At 43.4% G+C, this 27,594-nt stretch overlaps 1 protein-coding gene across 17 annotated transcripts in view; it reads right to left on the bottom strand.

The window, feature by feature from the left end:
• The window catches only part of IKZF1 (IKAROS family zinc finger 1), a 68,268-nt gene that overhangs the window by 14,929 nt on the left and 25,745 nt on the right, over window positions 1-27,594 (bottom strand). For 8 of the 17 annotated variants that reach the window (XM_075494081.1, XM_075494079.1, XM_075494083.1 and 5 more), the window contains 2 exons: window positions 5,889-5,948; window positions 3,515-3,775 (listed from right to left, as the gene is read on the bottom strand). The exons of 3 other annotated variants lie outside the window; for them this stretch is intronic. In XM_075494081.1, the coding sequence (XP_075350196.1) occupies window positions 3,515-3,775; window positions 5,889-5,948 (321 nt within the window). Of the gene's footprint in view, window positions 1-3,514; window positions 3,776-5,888; window positions 5,949-9,976; window positions 9,993-27,594 lie in introns of those variants that run through there. 6 more of the 17 variants (XM_075494089.1, XM_075494090.1, XM_075494086.1 and 3 more) reach the window with 2 other exon arrangements.

Raw genomic sequence — 27,594 nt, 5'->3', positions numbered from 1 at the left:
GAAGGGACAGGACAGAAAGAAAAAAATACATAATGCGTCCTTTGTTTAAACAGTCAGCTTTGTGTGTTATTTTCTCTCCAGTTCTGAACAGCACATGTCTATCCTGGGCGAATTTCACCACACAGTGTGTAGCTATGGACGAATATGGGCCCAGGAGCAAAAACTGCAATGGGGCCCTGAATTGAATCAACCAGCGTTGCAGTGATTTGCAAGCCTTGGTGGGAGCATGGGCCCTGGACTACTTATTCAGTGAAGAATATTTATCATCTTAATTGAAATCTTTCTCATTTCTTAAACAATATAATGGCAAAATCACCTAATACTCAGAGACGTGCATAGCTCTCTTTCTTCTCTCTCTTTTTTTTTAAAATGCTCGTTCTTCAATGGATATTAGTTCTCTAAATAAATTTGAGACATTCAGACCCAACTAACAGGACATAAGAGAACTAACTGGTGCCTTAAGTTAAAGGAGTGTACATATAAGGAGGGAATATATATACCTATGCACACACACATATGCACGTATATACATATGCACACGTGCACACACATATGTGCACACTGAGCAAGCGAACCCTGAATCTATACCCGGAGGTCTCAGCACCGGGGAGCAGGAGGGGGTTTCTCTCTCCATTCTAGATCTCCTTTTTCCTAAACACCAAGCAAGACAGCAGCAAGCTGGAGAAAATCAACGTACTGAAAGCCTCGGGGGAGGAAAGTGAGGAGAGTCGGGCGTCTGCGAGTGGGATTCGCTCCGCAGACAGGAGCAACAGGTAAGACACTAGGAAGCAGTCAGTGCTGTACAGCTGCTTGCAGACAGGAGGGGGCAGAAATATCAGGTGCTGCTCTGCATATCTGCACTTGGCAGGTGTATTCATTAAAAGTAATTATGCCTTTTATCAGGTCGGGCAGTCATTTTATTTTGGCACTTTAGTGTGCTAGAGTTTTGTTCACTCATCAAATATTTATTTAAGGAAACCTCACTGCATATGCAGGTTTTACATGAATTAGCAGCAAAGTAATTCATTTGCGAGTCTTATTCCTTCACCGGGCATGTATTGAAATGGGCTTCAGCGTAGTCAGTTAAATGTCTGTAATAGTATATCCCATTTCTACTTTAATTTTCACAGCACAGCTGAAAGGAAAAGCAGTCACTACTGTTTCCCCATGACGTCCCTTTAATTTAAACTATCAGGTCCGAGTCTCCACTCCCTTGCCACCCCCCGAAAAACTGCCTGAGCTCCCCCGAAGAGCTGCTCAGGAGAGGAGCTGAGGGCGAGGCGGGAGGGAAAGCAAAGGCTTTCTTTCCGTGGGAGGACTCAGGGGTGCAACTGCACACCCCTTAGTTTTATTAAGCGTAAAAGAAGGGGGTCCTGCTGAGTGAAGTGCAGCTCGTGGGGTGCTTCCACTGTAGGTTTTAACGACATTCCCCGATTAAAAAGAGGGTCCCGTTCTCAAGGGGAGGGCTCTGCAAAGGGCAGAGAAGTCTCGGAGTCAGAGCCCTTGCACGGTAGGGCCCCGAGCACCCTTGGCAGGCACAGGAGCCCCTCTGCCAGGCAGGGAGTTTGGGCAGCTGGAGGTCTGTGCCAGGGGAGCCAGTGAGGCAGCCCCCGGGGACGCTGCCACAGGGAGCAGGCAGCCCCCGGGGACGCTGCCACAGGGAGCAGGCAGCCCCCGGGGACGCTGCCACAGGGAGCAGGCAGCCCCCGGGGACGCTGCCACAGGGAGCAGGCAGCCCGGCTCCTCCTCCAGAGACTCAGCCTGCCGGGTACCAACCCGTGCGCTAGAAACTAAGGCAGCTCTGCCCGCCGCCTCCCTAAAATCAGGTGTGTCCCCACACAGGCCACCCAGCCCTGGTGCAAACACCGCCTCTGACCCCCAGGGACCCGAAACAGCTCCTCCGAAGCAGCAACAGCACACTTTGAATAAAACAGCAGCCTCCTTAAACAAGCACAAAGACCTCTACCTCTAAATGAATTTTAAGTTGCAACATTTTATTTCAACTACTACAGCATCCTCTTCAAGCCCATGGATCTGTTTCAAAGGCCTCATGTCCAAGTCATTTTCCATATACATTTTATCAACTTTTAAAGGACCACATTAATATTCAATTAAAAAAAAAAAAAAAGAAAACAATCGACCAACAAGGACTTTATTATGTCTAGGAAGTAGGCTGCAGCCTCTCCTCCAAGAACTAGCTGTGGCTTTTCCAATAAAGATAATTATCTGTTCTTCTCTGACAGAGGGATTTATCATATTGTATTGAAGAGTACTTGAAAGTAGGCAATGGAACAGCACTGCTAACTATCACCAGCACGGCTTCTGAACGTGGCTAACCCACGTTACACGAACAGATCACGCCCTTCCAGAGCTTGAACAGCCACAGTTACAATGACAGACGTTAGCACTGGGGGGGATGGACGACACTCTGGGTCTTTTCATGGATCCTCTCCGTTAACTGAACTCCCTTAACTCTGAAAACACTTTGCTAATCTCACTCCTTAGTAATTCTGGGGAAATCGTTTAAGCGTGATTCGGGGCATGCAGAAGAAGAAAGTATCTATGTGTTCACTAGCACAACTATTTCAGTGGAATCTAACCATCGGACAGGTCGTTCTTACCTTAAAAATATTTTAAAACTCCCTCTCATTCGAATATTCATGCAAAGATGCCAAATACGTTATTTATTTATTTTCAAAGTAACATGTGTAGCACAACAGTACAGTTCAGTTCTTCTCCTTTGACTATGGATGACCTTAGGGTTATAGATTGGAAGCCTAATTTTTAGACAGCTTATATCAGGTAAGATGAGACTCACCCTGGTCTTTACTTCTTCATTTGTTTCAGCCTCTTCATTTTTTGCACTCTTTGAGACTATTTAGAATTAGAAAATTGAGGCAAGAAGATTCACAGCACTGTATAATGAAAAGCCATCCCTATGGAGCACAACATCTTTACATATCTCTTTTAGTGTCCCAGTGGAAACCCTTTAGTCCAGATTTGACCAGGGACAATACTTGTTTTTACTTCATGAAACATTTGACATAAAATTAACCCCTTTTTTACTAAGACTGCCAGTACAGTTCCCTTAACATTTATTTTGCCAATCACTTTCATAATCACTGATCCATAATGAGCTTTGTTGCATTGCTGGAAACATTAGAACTGGGTCAATTTCAGAGTTAGCCACAAATTGTTTTTTCTTCAGCAGTTCTTAGAAATTTCTTAGAAATTAAACAAGACTTCTTTACTTTTTTTTAAATATGAATTTTTCATGTAGCTTTAAACCAAACAAACTGCACAATTTCTAGCCCAATAGATGGACTTCCATCAAGAAGAAGTCTCAATTCCTGTGCTGTCCAAAATGGTGTAACAAAATAACCGAGTTCCAAATGCCCACCGATGCTGTGTTACCTTACAAGAGGGAACATGTGCATGATACAGAAAATAAGTCTTAGTTCCTAATATGCGGCCAGTTCTTGTCAACTAAAGGAAAAACTATGGCAGGCCTTACCAGTGTGGCTTCGTTTGTGAACCATGAGCACATTGGGACCGATGCAAATTATCCCACAGATATCACATTTTAGCTTTCCGTTAGGAAGTCGAATGCCTCCAACTCCTGACATAGCCTTGCTGCCTGGGCCATTGTGTGAGCCATTCATTTTCTCTCCCGAGGTATCAAGCATTCGTAAATCCTCCGCACATTCTTCCCCATTCATTTCACAGGCACGCCCATTCTCTTCATCACTCTGAGTCTCTATTTTAATATTACCGGCTGAAAAAAACAATACAGGATGCCACTCAGTTTTGTTACAGAATAAATATGGTGGCAAAGAAACAATCACATCAAAGGAGATAACTTCTAAACAGCATGTACAATATACCTAAATAACAAAAGCTACAAACACGACTACATTTCTATGGGCAATGCGATGAGTTTGTTAACATATGGAGCAATGAACAGTGAATATCAGTAAGACAAATACAAGGCATCCAGGGAGCTGGGAACCCAGACAACATTACAAGTCTGTTCCTAGGTCACTTTGAGGTTTTTGCATTTGTAACGTTCATTTTGACAATTCAGGCTAATTGAATTAATTGATTGATTCAATGAATCCATTTCACATGGATTTGTCCAAAACAATTGTGAAAGTAAGTAACTCATCAAAGACAATGGATGAAAATGAACTGAAAATGCAACATTCTCCACTTGGCAGGAAGATCTCAAGGGTTGTACCGAATCCAAATATTTGGTTTGCAGTTCTTTGGGGTAAGCAAGGACAATGGGAAAGCAAAGAGTACAAACACTGATAAAGAAACCAGGGTGGGGAAGGATGGAAGGAAGAATTTAAGAAAAAGAACTAGCATTACAGGAAATTATAGAAATGATAATTGTGTTTTTAGGACAGCAGGATTAGGATTGCTGAGTAAAAGGAGAGGATCTTTACAGCCATGAGATACTATTAAAAAACAGTCAAATCAACAAAGGTGGGTGGGAGAACTTTTTTGACTTTATTGGATAGATCCTTTGTGTTATAATCCCATAGGTGACAATCGCTTGCAGCTAGAAGAAGAATTCAGGTATAAATTTGGCACAGCCTCACTACATGTGATAACAAGTAGTTTGGTAAATTTGATTGGATCTGAACACGGCAAACCTAAACATTACAGAAAAGGGCCAAGATTCAGATCAGTTAATGCCAGTATTCATTCCTCTTCTCTCCACAGGACTGTATGACGTTTTGTGTAGAATAAATAATCTTTCCAATTATTTCCCTCTTTTCTAATCTGATGACTTTGGTGAAAAAATAGTTCTTCATTAGGCTGAAAAAGACCATTTCATTGCCCCAAATCTTACTTTCCTTTCAGTGAAAAACCTCTTCCTTCACCCCACTCCACCCCAAAAAGGAGAGCATTTACTTTAGTGGCTGGCTGAGTACACAAGGCTGAGTATTTCACCCAGTAAAGACCAGGTCTTTTCCTTTTGTGGAACAGTAGTTTCATGGTAGCCTTATTCATAAGTGGTGGTGTAGCAACAACATAATTAAACTATGGGCAATAATTACCTCAAGAGATGAAAAGATTCATTTGAAATCCAAAAGTTTGACAAACTCATCTCTCCTGCAACCTCCCAGGTGTTCCAGGAGGATTGCATGGATGTGACTGACAAGAGTATCTGACTCAAAATCCTACTGGGAAACACACTGAGTGTAAAGGTGTTCACATTTCTGAACACTGCTTGACTGGACACCTTTTATAAAGTCTACCAATCTAGGCATTTTAATGATTTTTAAAATATTGCATTTTTAATAGAAAACATATGCAAGACAGAATGAGTGCACATCATAAATAGCAGTTTTTCCTTTAAAATGTATGCCCTAAAAAGGAGAATAATTTAGACATATGGAAAAAAAATAATCAATGACCAAATAGTGATTTACAAAGATGGTAAGACTGGCTAAACAGAAGTGATCTACACTATTCTGCAAATTTAGTGGACTACAACCCCGTACTGCTGTTTTCACCATGGCAAATGGAAGCAATAGAACTATTTGGCTTGAGCATATGACAGATTTTACATATTTCACATACCATTTTTTTCTCTTAATTATAAGCATAATAATTTGAATGTAAATATATTTATACAGAACAATTACAGGCTCCTTGCCTGCCAGGGATTTGGAGAAGGTGGCTTTTGAAGTAGGCTTTATGTTAAGTTAAAACAAAATACATGTGAACGAAGCAAAAAGATCAGGCTACTTAAGCACTTTGGTAGCGTATGCAGACAAACGTACATTACTGAGAAGCGAAATGACACAAACAAAAATCATAGAAGTAGGAACTAGATGGAGATGCTCTGTAGTGAGCTGAGTTTGCGGTATACTTACGGGAAAAAGATTTGGGAATTATTGCATGAAAGTCCCTAAAGCCTTCTGCCCCGTATACAGCTGCAATAAAGAAGGCAAACAGGATGCTGGTTTGTGGTACTGCTAGCAGTAAATGTTAAAGAAGATGGCATTATTGCTATAAGAGAAATACCTAGGAGAAAGACAGAACTATCATCACAGAAGCAACACAAGCAGTTTAGGATGAAGCAGGAACAGCAGCAGGAAAGTTGGCAGGGGAATCCTGACCTGAACAATTCCCAGAACAATTCCCATTTGTAAAAATGCTCTCTTCTTCCAAAGCATGCAACAAGTTTTATCATGTTTTCTAAATGCGTAACCTCTCTTGGGGATTCCCCTTGCTCGCAGGTTAACTCCTGCTGAAGTCAAGAGGAACTTTTGCTAAAGTGTCTCGAAAGGGTCAACGGGAGCAGAGCACCTAACACAGCCTTCTCCCGCCCCCAGGGAAGCCATGGGCCCCTACAGTGCAAGCTTCCTCTCAGGATCTATTTTTTGCCAACATGCCTTCTTCGTGTGCCAGACATATCTTCTTTATATGTCCTTGTTTCTAGTCACTGCAGTTATAAAAAGTGAAATTGCATTGTTTTCTTCTCATGCCTGCTGGTCTTATGCAATGGAAAAAGAGGGAGTTCTATTTTGTGTATATATTATTGTGTATATTGGCATATTTTTTGTTTGTATTTCTAAGGTTTGTCCTCACAATGTATCTACCCAAAAGTAGCTGCACAAACCACACTATACCCTGCGTATTATGAGTAGCCACGTGCAAATTAACATGCCATGGGGCACACTGATACAAGTAACGATGGAGTTCAGTACTTGACATAAGCAATGATAGGGATATTGATCCAGTCAGTCTTCACTGAAGCCCTCTGCAGCTATGTCCCTGGACTGCCATAGCTGTGCTGCTCAATGAATGTCCCCACGCAGATGACGCCGAGCATCCAGGATGCCCTTACGAGCGCATCCATTCGGCAGCACAGCTCTCGGCAGGGGCTCGGTTCAGGTGCGGAGGTCACTTTGCCAGTGAGAGCTGATGGATGGTGAGGCCACCCGCCTCGCCCTGGGTTCTCACGGAGATTTTATAGGTCTAATTAAGAAATAAAATCTCTTCATGTTCAAACTTAGCACTTTTTTCGAACCTGTTTTCCAAATGAAAACTAGTGAAAAAAGCCCCACTGATGTAAGAGACACAACAGCAGAGAGAAATCGCTCCAGTAGAAATACTAAGGATTTTTATTAAATCTGAATGAGAAATGGGAAGGCAGGCTATACAATTTTTTTTCTGGAGACTTAGACTGAAAATAAAAATCAACAGCATTTTCTATGTCTTTTGCGAGAGAGGTTCCTGTCCCTCCTTTGCTATAGTGGGGAAAATCACTCTTGGAGCACTGATGATGTGACAAATCCCTGGAAATCAGACCTTTCAGATGCACTGATCGAGAACACACTCAGCATTTGTACCGGTTTCTCAAACAGTTACTCGATATAGTCTTTGTAGAAAGAATTTCTGTGCGCATCCATGTCCATGTACACATACATGCAGATAATAATTAGCTCTGCAATAATTCATGGCAATAATTTCTCATTGGCTCTTCTAACACCTTTAAGACATTACTCATTAATTAATTTACTTCAATTTGGTTGGAGATGACCTTAAAAGGCTCTGTATTTTACTCTCTATGTACACATTATTGCAATTCAGGGGAGTTTAATCCAAGCCCTTTTTTTTTGCACAAGGAGTGTCGAGTGCATCAGTGTCACTGAACTGACAGCTCTCCCCCGCTCCCTTTTTACCTACCCAGAGCATGGAAAAGTTATCCAAAAAGCAGGGCACTGGGTGGGTCTCTTGTGCTCTCAGATGTTTACTGCGAGCTTCACTCAGGATTTTCTGAAGAGCATTTGAAATTTATGTTACAAAGACTGTTCAGTAGTCTATGGTTAAAGGTGGTTTATGCAAGTCTTTGGGAAAAAAAATAGAATTGACATGTCAAAGGGGAAAGGGGTGATGATATGATTTATCACTGAAGAGCAGTGTAGCTGGCTCAGCGTGAGACTCAGGCTGGGACAGTCAGGAAGGCAGGATGGAGGGCAAGATGACAGTCACCCTTCCCTGGAAAGAGTTGAGCAATGTGGAGAGGGAAGGGAGGCGTTTTGCAACGAGTGAAAGAATCAGTGGTGGGGAGAAAGGAGAAACCAAACGGACTTCCTGGGAAACAGGACGTGGAGGGTGGCTTTTAAAGGACAGAGTAATAGGCAGCTGAGAAAAAAGGCATGTGAAGAATTAGTAATTTGTTTTCAATCCATTGCCAATTTACCTTCTCTTATAGCTATGGGACTCCCTCCCAGATGTAAAATCCTTTCAGTTTTGTGAGACTTTGGCACTGGCACAGGTTTAAGTACCTGGGCCAAAATCCCATTTGGAAGGGGGCATTCACCTCCCAAGTTGTATTCTTCTCTGGTGGGATTTTTAAAGAAGAAAAAAGCGTAAGACCTGGCTATCAAAGGAATTTAGAGAGTAACAAAGAGAAATCACACTGAAGCTTCTGGGGCATTTTAACAATAGGGTTCCCTGACTCCCTTTGATTTTTAATGGCATTTGAGCATCTTTAGTATTTTTATCCCAGTAGGTACTTAACTGCATCTTGTGGCATATACCTGCCTTTAAGAAGTTATCCTTTAGCCTTTCTTTGAAAATAATCACAATAATCTGAGTTTTGGTCCATGCAATGTCTTGCTTGTACTTTGTAGCCAACAGCAAAGAAAAGACCTCTCTTCAAGTTGCTTCAAATAATTTGGGTGCATGTAATTTTTTGTTTGAATGGCTCATTTGTTATTCCAAGACAAGTCAGAAGTATTTTGCTGATGTTAGTTGATGTTTAAATGGTAGCCTTAAAGTCCAAGAAGAGTTTTTCATGAAGGCACCATAATTATTCAAGCAGCAGACAGATGAAGCTGCAACAATACCTGGCTGATTTGAACAGTGGATTAGCACTGTTATGGTGAGGAGGAGAAAACCTTTAACACCATCCTTTCTAACAGATTACAGACAATGTTGCTGAAAAGGCAGAATAAGATGAAAAAAGCCTATCAGGCCAAAATAAATCACCTCAGCATGCCAACGTGTGTCAACAAAAGCAGCAGGATCTCTTCCTGTTTACATAGGTGCAAAAACCAGAAAACAGAATATTGTCAGCAATTCCACCTGTTATTTCTGATATAAGACGTAACAGCTACTCTGTTTTGTTATAGTGCACCAAATTCTAGCACTTGGCTACGACCTGAAATCCAAACCTTCCCCCTTTTCTTTTTACATCATGGTCATTTACTGTGGCATCAGCTCTGTTCTCAACACATAAGACCACTGTGAGTAGAGGATGCCGTTCTCAGAAATGTAAGGCACACAAGCAAGTTGTTTGTCTACAGAGTATTTAAGGAGTCAGTATTCACTGGCTAGGCTTGACAACAACAAAGACCAATTCTTTAACGTAAATTATGTTTCCATTAATAGTGTCTTTCCCTTATGAGCTTCTGAAGTGACATGAAGAATCACGTAGATGTAAAAAAGGCCAACAAAGGGTCTGGGAAGAGCAACTATAATTAGTTACGCAATGGCTTCAGCCCTTCTTCAGTAAAATTCAGAAGGCACAACACGACATAGGTGGGACTGATTCAAACTAACTAGTTATTTAGCGATAGAAAAAGTGGATGCATCCAAGTGCTCTTAAAAATGACTGTTTTGCCCTCTCCTTTCTACATATAGCACTGCATTGCCCAGTTAATCAAGCATTTGTGGTGTCTGTGTGTGTAAAAGGCTGAAAGTTAGAGGCAGCTCAGAACTGCCTAAAAAGTTAGAGCCTACAATGCAACTTAATTGCTATGGATAAAAGGAAACACGTCAAATAAATAAAAGGGGCTGTATGCAGCCCATGTTGCACAAGCTGTTACGTAGGGCTTCTGTTAAAACAGGACCCAGCATTCACTGTGTCACAGGACGGAGACCACTAGCAAAGGAGGCGAACGTCTTGAGGCTGGCGAGACAGCCCAGCGACGTGGTGCTGGCACCTTACCCTTTTGCTCGAGAGAGCTGAAGTCTTTACCACAGGCTGCAACATGGCAAAGAGGGGGCAACAGACAAAAATGAAGTCTTCATAATGAGAGGCTCTCAGCTGGCTTTTTAAAGGGAAACAAAAATAACAGAAAGAAGAGTAGTAGCAGGAACCGCTGGGGCACACCTGCAGGTAGAGCAGACTGGTGCCGATGGATAAGGAGATCCTCCCTGCGGGGTCCGTGCTGCCCCTCCTTTGACTCCGAGCGCCAATCAGTCCTTGACAGCCAATTTCTTCCCTACTCTAATTTTGGCTTTCAATCAAATGTATATTATTCCAGAAACACAGGCGTCCCCAGATAAGCTATCTCCCACGGGACAACCGGTGTGAGGAGCTCCACCCAAGTCATCGCCCACGACTGCCACTTCCTCCCACTGCTGGGTGCCCCACTGCTGCCCACGGGGAGGTGCCCGGTGTGCTAGAGCCCGTGCCAGCGCCCACCGGCGTGCACAGCTCGGCTTCAGCTGCAAGGAAAGGAGCTGTGCTCGCTGCATTGCAAAACACATCAATATGGTTTTCCGGGGGCTGCAATGAGATCAAACCGTAGGGAATGCAAACAAGTGAACAAAACAACCAACAAAGTATATCCTCTCTAGGTACAAAAAGCGGCTCTTGCTCCACGGTGCAGACTCCCATTAACCTCCCGTTAGTTACCTATGGGAGTCCTCTAATGCACCAGTAAAGACGGACAGGTTAAAGACACATTCAAGTAATGCCCCTGAAATCTACTCACACACTTGAAGCTAGGTCCTTTTTATGTATCTTTCTGAATTTGTGTTTCAGCAGGAAATGATCTGTAACCAAGCCAAGGGGCTGTTCTAGTTCCTATTTATTGTCTTTGTTGTGCTACTTGCTGGTACATTTTGTACTGGATTCAAGTGGTTTTTTCGAAGGACTGTTAACTACCTGGCTCCTTGATGTTCATCATCTGAATTACCAGTAAAACTAAGTTTTAAAGGCGAGAGAAAGAGCATTATCAAGAAAAGCCATGCTAAACCTATTTCTCAAGTTCCACATGTATGTGTAACCCATGCTTCCTCTATACGAAGTGCTTTGCGTCTTTTACTGGCTGCATGATGGAGAAGCTAAGGGAACTGCTGCAGGCTTGCTGGTAACAGACTTTATTGACACTTTTCTGTTTTGAGAAGTAAGCTGGGAAGATTTTCAAACTGGAGGGAAAGGTTTGCTGACAAATGATGGCAAGAACAGAGCTTCTCATCCTCAACGTTTGTCTCTCCTGCTTCCATGATGACAAAGTAGCAAAAGGGCATTTAGCAAGAAATTTTTAAAAATCAAAGTAACCTCAAGTAACAATACCCAACAGTGAGGTAAAAACACCACCATATATGAAAACATTCCCGGCTCACACAGGTATATCTGTGTGGATACAGGTGCTTACGTGCCGAGTCTGGCACCTGTGAAGCTGTGTTCCCCAGAAATGCTATAAGCACCAACGTTGCGGCTTATGCTCTTCCCCACTCAGCAACAGTTACCCAAGAGAAGCAGAGCCTCAGACATACGATATTCTAACATTTATAAGGCATCCTCCTTCCCTAATCCTTCCACAAAGCATGCTTTGGTGAAATTCACGGGTGTTAACCTGTCCTCACCTAACGCAACAAAATTCTAGCTAATGGCAGTTGCACGTGGCAGCCTGGGGGAACGTGAAAAGAGTGTGCACCCACAAAGATTAGTGTGTTGGAGAAGAGAAGCAACTATGTTGATTTAACAGGGAGACCAAAGAAGCTCCTCACAGATGGGAGAGACAGGCAGGTTCTTGCATGAAGCCATGCTGTCATGGCTGGAAGTTGTCCTCACCCTGCTGCAAACCCAGGGGTTACTGTGGGGATCCCTAGCCAAAGCAAAGGGCTTAACAAATGCAGAAATGAGAGTAAAGCATAGCTACACACTTAAGGTGATCAGTTATGTACAAATTATGTGAACTGTAGCGGGAGGGGGAATTTTAAGCCTTCCTGACCAAGAGAAAACCATGTGAAACCTGAACATGTACAGAGGGCATTGGTCAGACCTGTACCAGCTGAAGACAGCAGTCGTTACCCTGCAGAAGAAAGCCACTGCTTGGGAGCAACACAGTGTCCTTGGGTCTGCGGTAGGAAGGGGAGGACCCAGCTCCTAGGCTTGCCATACAGCCAGCGTGGTGCATGGGGAGGGCACAGGGACAGGCAGGGAGATAAACTGTTTTGTATATTGCTTCAGAGCAATATACAGAATGCAAAGTTAGCCCTTGCAAACCTTCCCCTTTTCATGCTCCAGCTCAGTGAGCTGCTTACACGTCCTTATTTTTGTCCCTGGAGTGGCACAGAGCTACCCTGGCTCAGGATCAGGCCCTTGCAAGTCCACCCATGTGAACATTTAACGTGCTGTGCCTTCACTGTCAGCGAGATGGATGCAGGGACTTTTACTAGGGACTGTTTAGCTACCGTCATGATGTCTTGAGCGCTATTTTATGCAAGTGTCCATAGTTCCCCAGCTGTCAAAGGGTCAGTAGATCTAAAATTAGACCAAGCAGCTGTGTTTAGGTTTGGGCAGGTGCCTGTGGGTGCTGTGCCGAGGCTGTGCACTGTCAGTCTCCTCTTCTGAGAAGAGGTCGGAGGATGAAATGGAGAGGAACCTAGCCATTTCAGCACTTGAGAGGGAATACTTTATGAAAATTTTATCATCTTGCCTACTCAGAAAACAAATTGCAGAGTAGAGTCCTCTGTGTCCCCCTCACGGGACAGGGGAAAAAACCCCAGGGATACTGAAAGTTTATTTTAGACTAAAGCAGATGAAATGTAGTCATTGCTTTATGAGTGATAGATGACCTCTCTCAGGACTGTGCAAAGAAGGTAATCCTGAGGTAGCCTGCTTTAGGTCTGTTAATTCCAAATGCTCAGTTATTTTTCTGGAAGTATCCATCTGAGGCTATTGACATTTTTTCTTTTTGGGTTGTAGAAATATTGCCAGAAGGTTTTGCAATGTAAACTGCTGTTTACCTGATTACAGTGTGCTCAACAGTCCAGTGAAAGGAAATCCTAATCTACCTCTTCTGGGGAAGAGGCATAAATCGTTCTACACACATCCTAAAGAAATTATCTGAATGTGGACATATCAGATAGCTCCTGAGCCAAAAAAATGTCAGGACAAACTTAATTCTTTCCCACTGTGTATTGCAGCCAATGCTTTGCTACAGGGACCTGGAGTCCCCCTCAGGCAATCAGTCCTCTGTGCTGAAATGGCAAGAAACCCCAAATGATGCTGGGAGACTCTCAAACACTCAGAGATCTGGATCATTCTGAAAGTCTGCAAACTCAGTTCAGTCCACATTTTTAAAAGACTTCTTGTCTTTCCTCACTTCCTTGGCCATTTTTCATGCCTGCTGTTTCCTTGCTTTTACCTCAGGAAAAACAAGCCCTCCTTCCCTTCCCTGAACAGAATCCAACCTTAACCATATTAGCGGTATGAGAAGTCATCCCTGACGTCGTATGCCTCTGCTGTGAGGCATCCAACAATTGCAAAGTTGTATACTGTTTCCTTGGGTCTTTGAACACAATGCTAAGAGAAAAACCTAGATTTCACTAGCTTTCTGCAACAGATGACTCAAAAAGAAGGAGAGATTATTTAAAAAATCCCAGTTTCTCAGAAAGATGTGGGGAAAAATATGATAGAAGTTCAGGCTAAAGAATTTTCTATATGTAAAAGATATTACATCAGGAACAGCATCCTAGCTGAACTTCCTAGCTCTGCTCTGCAAGCACACCTGAGCTGTGATTCGAAACTACTGAATTTAGGAGTCCCTGTTCCTGTCCTGAAGGGTACCTCCAAAATCAAAAAGGAACCATGCCACAGAAGGGAACTCCAAGCTGAGGTTTAGTTGGGTTTCTGGTGCAGGTATCATCATGCCTCCAGAGGAGAAAGGCCAATATGGCAGTCCACTCAGGTGCAGCTTCCTCAAACTCTGAACAAATCTTCAGCAATGGTTAAGGCTGGTGAATGTAAAAGGATGTTTTAAAATTATTTTACCACTCTCTTGAACGACTAATCTGACATTTGAAACTCACTGGAAACACAGTCAAGATCAAAATCTTCAAACAGTCACAATCACCAAGCTGAGTATCGCTATCTTACATCAAAATGTAACCGTTTTCTTAACATGGATAGATCAACAAAGCATCCAAGCCAACATGTTGCTGGCAGAGTTTCAAGGGAAAAGGCTTTCAAAATAATAGTTGTTGAATTAAGTGGTCTCCAATAGCAACACTCTAGACTAAATTGTCATAGGTAGCCCAAAACTGACTATTATGAACAGGAGAAACCTACGTAACTCAGACCACAGAAGTTCTTCCATCAAGGCCTTCATTTCTGGCTGAGGTATAGAAGAGAATAATCTATATTCTCTATAATCAAATACCGCTTGAATTTCTCTAAACTCTTCCACTCATTTCAAGATGCCTACCAATTATTTTAACATTTGTCCATCAACAAAAAATTTTTACAAAAGCAACTAAGGTTTTGGGGCTCTCTAACTTCAGACACTAATGAAACTAGATTATCAGAAAACAGATCAACCTGGAAAACACTGATCACAGAGAAATCAGACCACTGTCTCAAGCTCCATATCTGAATTCTGGGCATCCGGTCACCTCTGAAAACCAGGACCACCCTCTGTTTAGCATGCACATGCAGGCAGGCATTTGTTAGCTCCTCACAAACTCTGTTTGCCGTAATCTGTAAGTTGATCAGTGGAGAAGTAGTTAACAAAAAGGACATGTATGGGCATATTCTGATTTCAAAGCTCAGAACCGGTTCCAGTTCAGGCATTGCTTCCCAATCTGCAGCAGAGGGAGACTATCAAACCCTTATTCTACCACAGCACTGCACAGACTGCAAGCAACTGTGTGGGACTGGAGAGCAATTTTGAAGTATCTAAAGGATTTGGGAGCTTAAGTCTCCTTGACTTTTGGTGGCATTCAGATTTTTAAGACAACCTGAGCTTCTCGTGGGGGGTGGAGAAACAGCAAACCCACACTGAGAATGCTGTTGAACTTGAGTCCAATCGCAGCCATAGCTGAGAAACATCACAGCTTCCCCCTTGTCCGGCTCAACAGGAAACCTCTATCTACTGTTCCTCTAACTCCTTCCACAAACACATAGAGCAGTCTGGACATATTACCCATTTCCTCCCAACCCACAGTTGTTTATCTCCTTAGCATCTGTCATGGCCTAGAATTTTGGAGCAACTCCTACACCAGTTGCTATGATGTAAATTTAAATCAACCAAGTTGAAAGGCTTCTAGGAGACCACAGACAAATAAAAAAGGAAAAAAGAGAAGAGAAGAGAAGAGAAGAGAAGAGAAGAGAAGAGAAGAGAAGAGAAGAGAAGAGAAGAGAAGAGAAGAGAAGAGAAGAGAAGAGAAGAGAAGAAAATGAGCACCTCTAATTAATGGGTGCCTTGGGAAGCAATTGGAACAAAGTCCATGGGAGTGAGTTTTCCCAGCTGCCTGATATCTCAGGAAAGCTACAGCACCTCCTTATTTTCATCCATGGCATCTTTCGAAGGTTTATTTCACACACAGGGGCACTAAGAATAATTTTTCCTTTGAGGGTTTACTGTTTTTTCCTTTTTTTCTTTTTTTTGTTGAAAGGGCAATGCTATGACCTGTGCACAATACAGGCCTAGAGGTCTGCTCAGCTTTCATGTCTCTACAGGCAAGTTCAGAAACACATCAGGGCTGTATCTTCTCTGTGGCAGCAGTACTGTGGGAGCCCCTTAGACTGGCACAGACTGCCATCTCTCCTTTGCATTCAAGGACACAATGATGATTCAGTTTGGGATTACCTTAAACTATGTGGAAAGCCATCATCCCAAGTTCCTGAGCTGGAAACCTTGTGACTTTCTGTCATTTCTCTTCCCTATTTATAAATCTCTCCCTTCTTTCCCTCAGCCCCCCAGTCCTGCCTCTCCACCCTGACCTGCCTCTGCGGACTCCCGGAGGTGAAACCGAAGAGCTGCAGTTGTGACACTGCAGTTTGTGTGTCATATTGTAACTGGGTTTCCACATCCTCCTCCCTCTGTTGTAAAAGCGCTCGAAGAGGAAGAAGGGCAAATAATGAAATATAGGAAAGCAGGAAAAGAGGAAGCAGCCGAGAGACAGCAGCCCAACTGAAATGCTAAGAATTATGGAGAAGTGACAGAAAGGGAAGCACAGACCAGGAATTATACTTGGTGGCTTAGCAGAAAAAAATTTAAAACAAACAAAAAATATATAGGCTTAGCCTTTTCTGCCTCTGCAGCAATCTTCTAGATTACTATCCCTCTCTGACTTTCGCCCACTTGACCTGTATTCCGCTTCCCACCTACTTTGAGACAGTTACCAAACTGCTGCTCTGTGTGCGGCTGGACTTCACCAAACCTGAACCAACCACCACCCCCCTCCTTATCTTCAAATCAACCAAGAGGATGGACTCCTCAAATCACTCTCAGAAAGAAAAGAGGGAAATCAAACATGAAGAAAAGGCCTCCAAATGCCTAGCCTCAGGGTGAGAAGGCTCGATTAGGCAATGGTCTTATTTGCTGAAGGCAGCCACGGAGGAGAGTGATGGAAGAGTACAGAAGGAAATTGGCTAAAGCAGAGTAGGGATTGCCTAACTGGGCAATCCTGCCCGGCTGCCAGCGGATGGAGCAGACAGCTTAGGAAGTCCTTCCACTGCGATCATGTACCCTTCTGTCCCGCTCGTTCAGAACGAAACTTGGCTGGAGCAGAAAGCGTTTGAAATTCACATGAAGAATTTTCTCTTCTCCATTTGCAGGCAAAAGAGATACAAAGCAGAACATGAACCTCTTTAAGAACAGAGCGGGACCCAGCTTTTTACACCTTCCCATTTCTCAGGGACTTTTCACCAAGAATTTGCCTGATAAAGGGCTGAGTAGAAAGTAAAAACTTGAGAAACGACCGTCTATAAAGATCACAACACTAATAGTTATGCACCCCTTTTGAGTCAAGCTCCAGTCTTTATCTTATCCGGTGGCTAACTGAATTTTGTAGTTTCTCAGGAAGATAGTGGTGAAATCCCGCATGTAAATGAAGACAGGAGTGTTACACAAAGGTGTACTGCAGTATAATTATTTGTTCATCACTGCATAAAAGCTACCCTGTGGGAAGAGCTGGTTCAAAACCATTTGTGGCTATTCCCCCACAAAGGAGGCTGTCAGGAGGTGATAAGAAATGGGTATTAGTGAGGCTTCACTTTCTTTGAAACACTTTTGCACAGAGAATATCAACAGGCTCAGCTCTTTTCCCTACCATTTATCTGTGAATTAGGAAATATCTTCTGAGCCACTCGATCAGTGTTTAGTTCTTCAGCTAAAGTTAATGCATTTTGGGACATGCAGGACAGAGGAGAGGTGACTTTACCTGCGTAGGAAGGAGTTAGCAGTTTCCTCTTGCGAACGGCAGCAGTCCCTTAGACATTATGACTGTTGGAGACCTGCAGTGCATGCCCCATCCTGCAGCTCTGACTGCTCTTCCACTTCCCTACAGATACAGCGCCAATACCTCTAGTTCACAGTGGTATAGTTTACACACTGCATTATTTTTCTAGGGATGGCAGGGTGACCAAGCCGTGTAATACCCGTGCACACGGATGTGAGAGGGACTATGACCACTGCGAAGGTTTTGCCTAGCTTGTCGTGTCCTACCTATTACAGATAAGGGCTGATGTATATTTTGGGTTTGAGGGGCATGACCTGCCTTCTTCTGGCTTTACTAGTTCTGGTCTGGTTCTAAGTTCAGTGGAGCCCCTCTTGATTTAGTTCAGCATTTCCAGAACCAAAAACCAGTCATGCAGCTGTTCAAGAAACAATGCTATGTCAAGTCAAATGAGTACTGTAAGAGAGAACTTAGCTATGGATGTTCTCCACAGCAAATGGACACAATTTTTCTATTTGATTTTGGATGAGAAATGTCAAGCAAAAGAGACAGAAATATGATCATTTTCCTGTCAAGCCAGTCATAATGTTACTTACTGTTAAACCAGGACAGCTGGAAACAGCTAAGCATTGGCTCCTACTGCAATCTAGCCATAAGGAAAGGCATGAGTAGTTTGCTTGGTTAAGGAGCAATACCACAAGGGGATTTTTATGTTGATGTAAACTTGGAAAAAAGAGAACATTAAATAGCAATAGAAATGGGCAATACTTGGTCCAGAACTATTCTCAGTTTCTCACAAATTATAAATAGTACTTATCTTTTAATAATTCTTTTCCTCACAAACAGTAGCCTTCTGCTTCAGCCTACAGAGAATTCGATAACCAACAAAATTTTATGTTCTCAAGGAGGGACAGGGCACTGGATGCAGACTGAGGAAATCTAGGTTTAATTCCTAGCTCAGCCACAGACTTCCTGTGTGGCCATGGGAAAGGCACTTAATCCATCATGTGCCCTTACTTCCCTATCTGCACATTTTTCAATTCTTTTTTAATGGGGATAAGGTTTTTTTTTCTTTTTAATGGGGAAACTCAAAAGCTATGTTGCTGTCTAGAGTGATTCCTACATCTGGGTGCATGCCTCTCAAGTGTGTCACATGAGGCTGAAATCTGGCCATGCACTGGTCACCCTCCTGGCATGTGTCCCACAGAAGGTGACTAGGGACCATGGGGCAGGCAGCAGCTGTAGCTCGAGAGGCTGCATCACTTAGGTATTTGTGAAAATGCTACCTATAATCTGTGATGTGTCCTGCAGAATTATACAAAGGTAGAATTATTGTCCAGCCTAATAAACCTCGGTTACACCCATAAAATACTGGATATCAAGTGCTTGGAGCCCTCAGCCAGCTCTCCCTTATCTGGGATTGCTCAAAGTCAAAAAGTAGGCTTTTTCTTCCTCAGACTAATAACGTAGAAGCAGTAAAGGAATGATATTTTTCCTCAGGTGGCCTTTCCTCATGCTACCACTCTGTTCCAAGGGAGGTGTAAAAATCCCAAAGGCAACTATCTCAAGAAAAAAAAAAAGCATAAGCTGTTTAAAATATCCAAACCAGTTTTTAATTTCCCGCCACACTGCAGTCAGCATGGCAGAAGTTATCAGTGGTCTGAGAAAGGAAACAAGAGAGGGGCTCAGCCTGTACCTTTTTTGTAGGCAATGACTAAATACTGAAAACTGTGTCATCTCCAGTTCAGCTTCGTAGCGCTTCTCATACATGTTCAGTTATGAGGTGTGAAATCTCACTCCAAAAACAAATTGCTAGAGTATTTTTTTTTTTAATGCAAAAGATCTTCAGAAACATCTCAGTAAACAGAAAAGCCCGGACAAGAGTATGGATTTGACCCCCTGAAATGTGGGCTTATATCCCAACTTTATCCTCCGCTGCCCACCCTTCCCAGGATCAGCCTCGCTCACTGCTCTGCCACACCGGCACCAGGCTGTAATTCCACTCATTGCACTGGCATGACCTGGGACTCCTGCCTGTAAAAATCAGGCATGGAGCTGGAAATCAGCCCTCCCCTTTGTCCAAAAGTCCAAGCGATACAGTGAATTGCTGCTCTGTACTAAGATCTAGACTGATTAGAAGTCAGGAAATTAATTATTTCGTGATTCCCAAAATGATCTACTCTTTTGCTGCCAATATTTATTTTATTTCCTCATGTACCATCACCAAATCCTTCATTTATTTATGTTTACCTGTTTTATATTTTTTAATCTCACTTTTCAAGCTAAAGAGACACATTGTTTAAAACAAAGCTGAGTACTTTGAACCAAACCAGTCCCACTGCACCCTGGAAGGACACACAAGACTATTTTTCTGCAGCTATTAGAAAAACAAGTTTGCTCTCTGGTCTCCAGAATACTATTTATGGTTTAGATTCCACAGCACAATTGATTACATCTCATTGTGCCCTACCTCACACTTACCTCGGCTAGGACTTGTAAGGCTTAATTAATCAATCATGTATATATAGCCTTAATTAGACTGTAAGCTCTTTGGGGCATGCTGTTGGTGTTTCTGCAATGTCTAGAGCAACAGAGCTCTCTTTCTTGTCCAGGAACCCTGTGCCACAACACAAATTCAAAGATAAAAACAACAAAGCAATTGGAGAGAAATGGCAGTAGAAACACCCAAAGCTTAATTCAGTGCCCTTCCCAGTCTTACATAAACAGTAAGAGCTAATGTGGACAGAGGACATGCAATTATGCGCAACTAGAGCAAGATCTGTGCTCTGAAAACTGGTGCCAGGCATTCAGAGAGTGATCAAAACTTGGCCTCCCATAAGGGTTGATGAACTGTTCAGACTATCAGCGTTGGCATTTCCTGCCCTCTCAGCATTTATGGAATACTTGAAAGTGTCTAGCAGGCAAAGTTTCTGTCAAACTTCCTCTCTGCTCCTAGTCGCGTGTCCTAGACAGCGTAAGTGCCTTTTACTTGGAGGAATCCTTTTGTCACTTTTTAAAGCATCTGCCCAGTTTATGTTTAAAGCGCTTTTCAAATATTGCAAAGGAACAGACATTGCATTGCATTTTTACCAAACACGAAGGATTCTAAGCGTAGAAACACCCAAATGTGTGTCCTAATGTGCTATTACACATTAGGAAACCTTCTTCTTTCCCATGAACTACCACGTTGCAACTCCTTGTTGCTACCAAGCCAGAGAGAGTGCATCAGTACTACTCAATCCAGGATTCATAATGCACCTAAATTTCATACTAACGCCCAGACAGTGTGCCTGGACTAAGAGTGAGGTAAATGGAAAGTGTGAAAAACCTTCCCCGTTAAAACGCAAAGAAGCTCTACAGAAGTTGCTACTTCTTATTAGCTAAGGTAAACTTTGATATTTGTGCTGTGGCTGTGCTGCACTGTGGAGTATAGTGTGAGGTTAAGAAAGGAAATGAAATCCTGCTAACTCTGCCACCTAGGCACACATACATCTGGAAATACAGCTTGGGCTATTGGGCTATACGCGCTGAACCAGCCATGGCCAGGAAAGTTTGTCAGAGGCTGCAGCAAGTGTGCAGACTTGGTCTTCAGAAAATTAACCTTTACCTGGTAAACTGGTCAGCAACCAGAGACAAAAATATGGGACTGACGAATGATGTTTTGTTCATTTGGAGGAGGGCATCTCAAGGAAAGTTGCTTCTGACTTGTCCAACACATAAAGACGAAATCATGCTGGCTGAGTATTTCTGAGCACATAAGGCACTGAAATCCCAGTGATCCCAGTATCCTACTGGCAGGCCTCTGGACTCTTGGAAACTGTCAGGCATCAGGATCGTCACTTGCATCAGAGCAGCGCCGAGAGCTCTCCTTGCCACCAGGACAAATGAAGCACAGCTCATCCACAGCTTCAAATTCCTTTACCTCAAAGGCACCATGGAGTCCCAGCGAAGCTGATGTGAGCCGTGGGCCTACACCCTCGGGGTAACGTGCTTCTCAAGTGTTCATAGAAGAGAACATTAAGTTTCATTTTCTGTTGTCATCTTTTTTATCGAATGAATGTGCAGCGGCTGTTAGTAGTGCAGGACCGTGGCATGCTGCGGCAAACCTTCCCAGCAAGTCTTGTGAAATTTGTTTCTGCTGATGCAAATGTGCTATTCGCTAGAGCTCCTCATTACTATCTGATGAACTCCCATCCTATGCCTGAATGTGAAAAACACAACCCGCAGCCCAGAATGTGTGGATCGCTGTGTTCTCAGGAAGTATGCAACTAATATAACTATTTGTGCTCTGTCTCACTGAAGGTAAAAAAAGAGGGGTGAAAAAAACCACCATTGCACGGCAAACACCAGTCCTCACACAGGAAGGCCAGGGACTGCATTTTGCTCAACTAGCCTGGCCTTTGTGAGGGGTTATATTTTGCACTCAACTGTAGCTCCCCGAGATGCGCATAAGGAGATTTCCCTGAATATCGCTGTTGCTTTCCTGGACAAGAGAGCAGAAGGGTCCATCACTACATCTGTTACAGTGGTTCTTTTAATCGTGCTTTTGTATTCGTTAGCTCAATTAGCTACTGCAACATGTCTAAGAAAGTTATCAAGTTAGGCATGCATCAGCTTTTAGTGGAAAGCTGTATCTCAAATGAGAGATACAAGATATTATATCTGCATTTTTCCATTAGATTATTTCAAAACGTCAGCCATCTATCCCTCTGCTGTGAGGATCAGACTTCCCCCAAGCTTCACTGTGCAATCCTAAATTTGGTATAGGACTGCAAAAGAATCTTCTGGAAAAACCATTTCATCAACGTATCCCCCGCTCTCCATTACAGACCTTGCCTGAATAACACTGTAAGAAATAAAGTGAATAAAACGTCCAAACACGGGAAGGAACAGCACTTAGGAACTGCGGGGGAAGACCCCGAGAGCCCACGTACCCCTTCACTGCTGAGCCAGCAGCGGCAGGCAGGAGAGCCTCTGCGGGGCATCGCCTCGGGCGAGGAACACCAGTGGGAAGGACTGGGAGGGGGTGCGTGTCTCTCTCTGCTTTCCCCAGCTCCCCCTTTCTTCGTGAACTCCTTGGTGATCCTTTTAAGTACCATGACCCCGTCTGCCTTCACAGCCACCTCGGCCCGGCAGCTCTACACAGACCGTAAAAGCCACAACGGGTACAAGCGGGTCTTCCTCAGCAGCTGCCCACTTCCCAAATGGAATTTACACTTAGGTTTCTTATAGGGATACAGACAAATTAGCAGGAACTAACCTTTTCCTCTTTTAGGTTTGAAAAAAAATATTTTTATGACATGCATTTATTTTGCAGAGTATATGTTTGATAGGTCTTTTCTTTCCTCTTAAAAAGAACGAAAAGCTCAGCTTTCAAGATAAATGGTCTTTTGCATACATGTGCTTTTTTTTAGTTTTTTACACAGACATACACACAGAGGAATTTGACTTTGCAGGCATATAATTTTATGTATGCTGACAGATCTTTGTACGTACATGCGTGTATGTAAGTGCATTTACACACGTAAAAGAGAGAAAATGGAATAAATGGCTCCTGTTGGCTGGAAAATACATTGCCGTTTCAAAATTCAAAGGGAGTATTAAAGAGAAGAAATTAATTACAAAAAGTTTTAGAAATGAAAAATATTTTTGCATTGTGCCCTTAACAACAAGGGCTAAATCATGCATTGTATAAATCAGTCTCTTTCATGGCACACAGGAAAGAGCTTACTAGCAATGGTTACACTGTATAGCGAATGTACAGACTCATTAATGTGTAATTACAGAATAAACAATACCAGACTTCTCTAGTCTGTTTTGCAAGGAGAAAAAATATTCCACTTAACACCACAATAAGCCCGTGATAGAATACCAATTTTACTAGGATCTACTAGCAATGTGCTGGTAAGATTAAACAAATGTGTTGCTACACCAGAGGTGATGCCTCGTGACCATTATTCCTTCCTCGTCTTTTACATGTGTTGGGTTCCAAAGCCACTGAAGTGTTTTGCTAGCACAATTATCATTTCTCATTTTTATTTCTACTTGCCATTATGTAGACAAATGGGCAGGAAGCTCAACCCCTCCCCAGAAAAGCCTAGTTCCCATTTGACTTCTAGATAAATTGGTGTAGGTCCACACCTGCAGCAGATGAAGTCCCAGTGACCACGCTGGCCATCAGGGCTTTCCCACCTCCCCTCCAACGTACAAAATGATTTGGATTCTGGGAGGAAAAAGGACGAACCCCGACTCAGAAAGGAAGGCACCACGTCAGTGCGGAAGGGATGTTCTGACCTCTGCGCTCATGGCTTCAGCCTGGGGAACCCAGGAGGGGTGCTCTGCTCAGGAGAGACAGAGACATTCACAGCCTGAACTGTGAATACAGCCAGCTGGCGGTCGGGGTAGGGATGGATCATGGACAATTTGACACGTCCCTCGGCCGCATAGGTGTTTCTTTCCCTTTGCAAATCTGGGCACAAAAACTGAGCAGTGGGTCTCAGTCCACCCCACAATTAGGCAAATGAATTTTTCATAGTGAATTCTATACGTGCATGTGTTGTTCTCCCCTGAAAATAAATTCTCATGTGGAAAGACCTGGAAAGATATCTCCCAAACCCAGATGCAGCACGAGGGGTGCAGAAACGGCAGTGTTCCCTAGCTGGCAGTCGCCATTTCGGTGCTAATGAAACCATCCCACTTCAACACCAACCACTGCCGCCACTTCCGAGCATTGCAACACGTATTCACAGCAGGAAAAAACAGGCTCAATAACTTCGTCCATATAATGCTGAGGTGCACAGTACTGTAAATGAGAAGGGACTGATCTCCCTCCAAAAAGCCCTAAGCCGTCATTAAAAATCAGAATGCAAAGCTCTTAGCTTAGACAAAAACCAAAACACAAAAACCACCAAAGATTTGGGAAGTTCAAATCCATAGCGGGCATGTTGGCTGATCACAGCTTCTTACAAATACAGGATGCTTTTAAATGATGAAATATGGAGAATGAATATTTCCTCTTCTATTAATTGCAACACAAGCTGAAAGTGTCGCCAACTTTAGTTAAAACCCACCTTTCCATTGCATTAAATATTTCTGTTACGTTACTTAATCAGCAGGGAGGGCAAAATCATGTGCAGATACTCTCTGTTATATGAAGGAATTAGCAATTCCTTTTAAAGTTCTCAATTTTATTTTTTTTTAAAGGAGGCATCAGGGAGCAGGCGAGTTCTTATGTCGTTCCATAAAATAATCTAGAAGTTACTGAAAACTCTGGTAAGAGCCACTTCCTCAGAAGTAATATTTCCAGGGTAAAAAAAAACTGGCTTATGTGAAAGTTCTCCTCACTCTTCGGTCTCTTCTCTTTTTTTTTTCTCTTTAGACTCTGATATGTGGCTTTGAAGAGTGGAAGTCAATTCATTCTGTCACATTTCTCCACTTTTGCTACATTTATTCCACTTCTCAGATGAGCTAATTTTGGACTATCTTTGGGGGAGGAGAAATGGGGAAAATGGAAGGTGAAAACCAAAGAGCAAAACAGGGACCTTAACTTTTCTTTTTGGATCAGCCCTGTTTTGGTTGGAAATTGAGAGTAATTCTGTGTTTGCTCTGCATTTACTAATTCTCTGCAAACCTTCAATGGGGATTCTTAATCCCATTTTTAGGTATGGATTTTGGCATGTTAGGGTTGAAATCTTATTTACATCAAGGGAGTAGGAGTTACTCACTTGCAAAAATCTCATTTGGTGCCTGTGGTGTTACTATGGCTGATGCTGGAATGATAGATTAAATACCTTCTTGGGAATCTCTTCTTATGCCTATAACTTAGATGCCTAAATGCTTCTGGGAAACACGTCCCTAAACTGCAATGGATACAAGAACTAGGCACTATTCCTAACTTAAAAATGTGTAAAAAACAAAGAAAGAGAAGCACACACCAAATGGGTTACTTCTTTACTAGGAATTACGTTCCCTGCACGTGCACCTTTACAACACAGAATTCACTTACTGGGGAGGGACGGAGCAGCAGAAAGCTGCAGGTCTAACCTGCGTTTGGGCTGCTGCTCTGCTGGCTCGCTTGTTCAGGGAGGCAGCTCGATGAGGCAGGACACAGTTTCCAACAAGCTGCCTTTGGAGGCCAAAATCCTGGGGTGCTGGCTGCTCCACCATCACAAGTTAACAGCTTGTGGTGGTCACGCTTCTTCACCATAAATGACACGCTGAGGGTGAGCCTGCACTGGCTGCTATGGCATACCTACCTACTGCACGTGGGGCAAAGCTTCTTCTGGAGAGACCATCTTTTGAGGCTTCAAGAAACCTCACATAGTGAGCTCAATGAGAAAGGTTCGGGGACAAATCTCTGTCCTGCTGCAACGATTGGTGTTTGCTCCTGGCTTTACGACTACATCTCCAAAAAGGAGCTCCCTCCATCCCCCGCTCTTTACCATAAAGGGCTTGCTCGGCCCTGGGGAAACCTGTGGTGGCACGGCCACGCTGTACGTCCTTCCCTGCAAATCTCTGAGGAGGGGATGCAGCCACAGTGACACTGCGTTTGCACATTTTGCTGTGGGACAGAGCCTGGGGAGCTCGTACCTGAGGGCAGAGCAGGTCCTCTGCTGCCAGAAACCATCTCCTCCCAGGGAGGCACCACAGCAGGAGCAGAAATTACAGAAACGTGAGGAGAGGCTGAACAAAATCAAAACAGCGGCTTGTTCCGAAACGGCACCTCTGTAGAGGCAGGTAGTCCCTATACTGTGCCTCTGTCCAGCGGTTAAGCTTCTCACTCAGGGTGCACTCCTGAAGAGCACTTGGGTTGAACGAGAACTTGCTCAAGGGAAAAAGCAAGCCTACAACAAAGAGCAAGCAAGAAATAATACAGAATAGAGGGATGGCTGGCGATGGGAGGTCCATCCAACCTTTTGATGCAGAGTCACTCCCTTAAAATAACCTGAGGTTTAGTAAGCTGCAGTTATAGAGGTCCTCTCCAGCTTAAAATATGCCCCCCTTCCAGCCAGAGCCCTGTATTTCTGAGTTGTGCTGCAGCCACGGCTGAGATCCTGCTAGATAATTTTAACTCCCGAGCTAGAATGGGGCTTATCTCTGAGGCACATCTCTTCTGCTCAGATAAAGACAACTTCCTCTAACTGCAGATTAGATCAGCAGGCTCAGTATCCGTACCTAAAAGCCACACCACTAAACACACTGCATCTCTCCAGTTCAAAAAACGCTTGCTGCTTTCTCAACGCTGAAGAAACAAAACTTGCACAGCTCCCAGGCTTTCCCGGGCTTTTGCACTGATGTTCCCCTCCGAAAAACACAGCAGTACCCAGCAGGCGCTCATGAAATTGGCCACAGCTCCACAAGCTACACAGGTCTGGGGAAATAAGGGGAAAAATCCATAGCTTCACCACCCACTGCAACATCATGTTGCCACACAGTGGCAACAGAAACCATACTTCTACCGAACGAGCCAGGAGTGGAAAAACTCCTCGCAAAACTCAATAGAAATCACTGGAAAAGTACAACTCTCTTTTAGGATCGGTTCTGTTCTCAAGGATTTGATTTTATCACGTGCTCCAGTTGCATCAGAGGACAATTTTTTACGTGTCTGCTTACACAGTGGCTCTGCCCCAGCTTTGCACAGGCTGAGTTAACTGCGCTAATACAGCGCAGCCTACGCTGGGACCGCGGTAGCTCTCCTTTCCAGACTGGCTCACCCTCCCTTCGAGAAACTACTTGCAAGTTTGTTTTGAAAATGTTCAGCCTCCATTACTTGCAGCAAGCACTTTTAAATTTGATAAAGGAATTTGCCTTCAGTAAGAGGGCTGTTTTCCACTGGCCTTGTGAAAATTTGTGCACATTTTGCTAAGTCCTAAGTCATTACATTGAGCAGAGCTTGTCTCTGGCAGCGTGGCTAGTTCCTCAGCTTCACAACGGCCCCGTGTACCTGGGTCTTCTGCACCTCACTCTAGCACAGTGTTTCACACTATGCACATGCAAAACATACCTTTGAAGGCTGGTATGTACTGTGTATCCCATACAGCATATATAAGGGCAGTCATGAAATGTCTCATGCCTTCTCCCACTAAACCACCCCCATCCTCCTCTGTACAAATTCCCAGAAGAGTTTTGCATACAAAATGAAAATAATCC

This window comes from Mycteria americana, chromosome 2 (genome assembly GCF_035582795.1).
Source record: "Mycteria americana isolate JAX WOST 10 ecotype Jacksonville Zoo and Gardens chromosome 2, USCA_MyAme_1.0, whole genome shotgun sequence".
NCBI classification, from domain to species: Eukaryota; Metazoa; Chordata; class Aves; order Ciconiiformes; family Ciconiidae; genus Mycteria; species Mycteria americana.
This window is presented reverse-complemented; position numbering and strand designations above follow the sequence as displayed.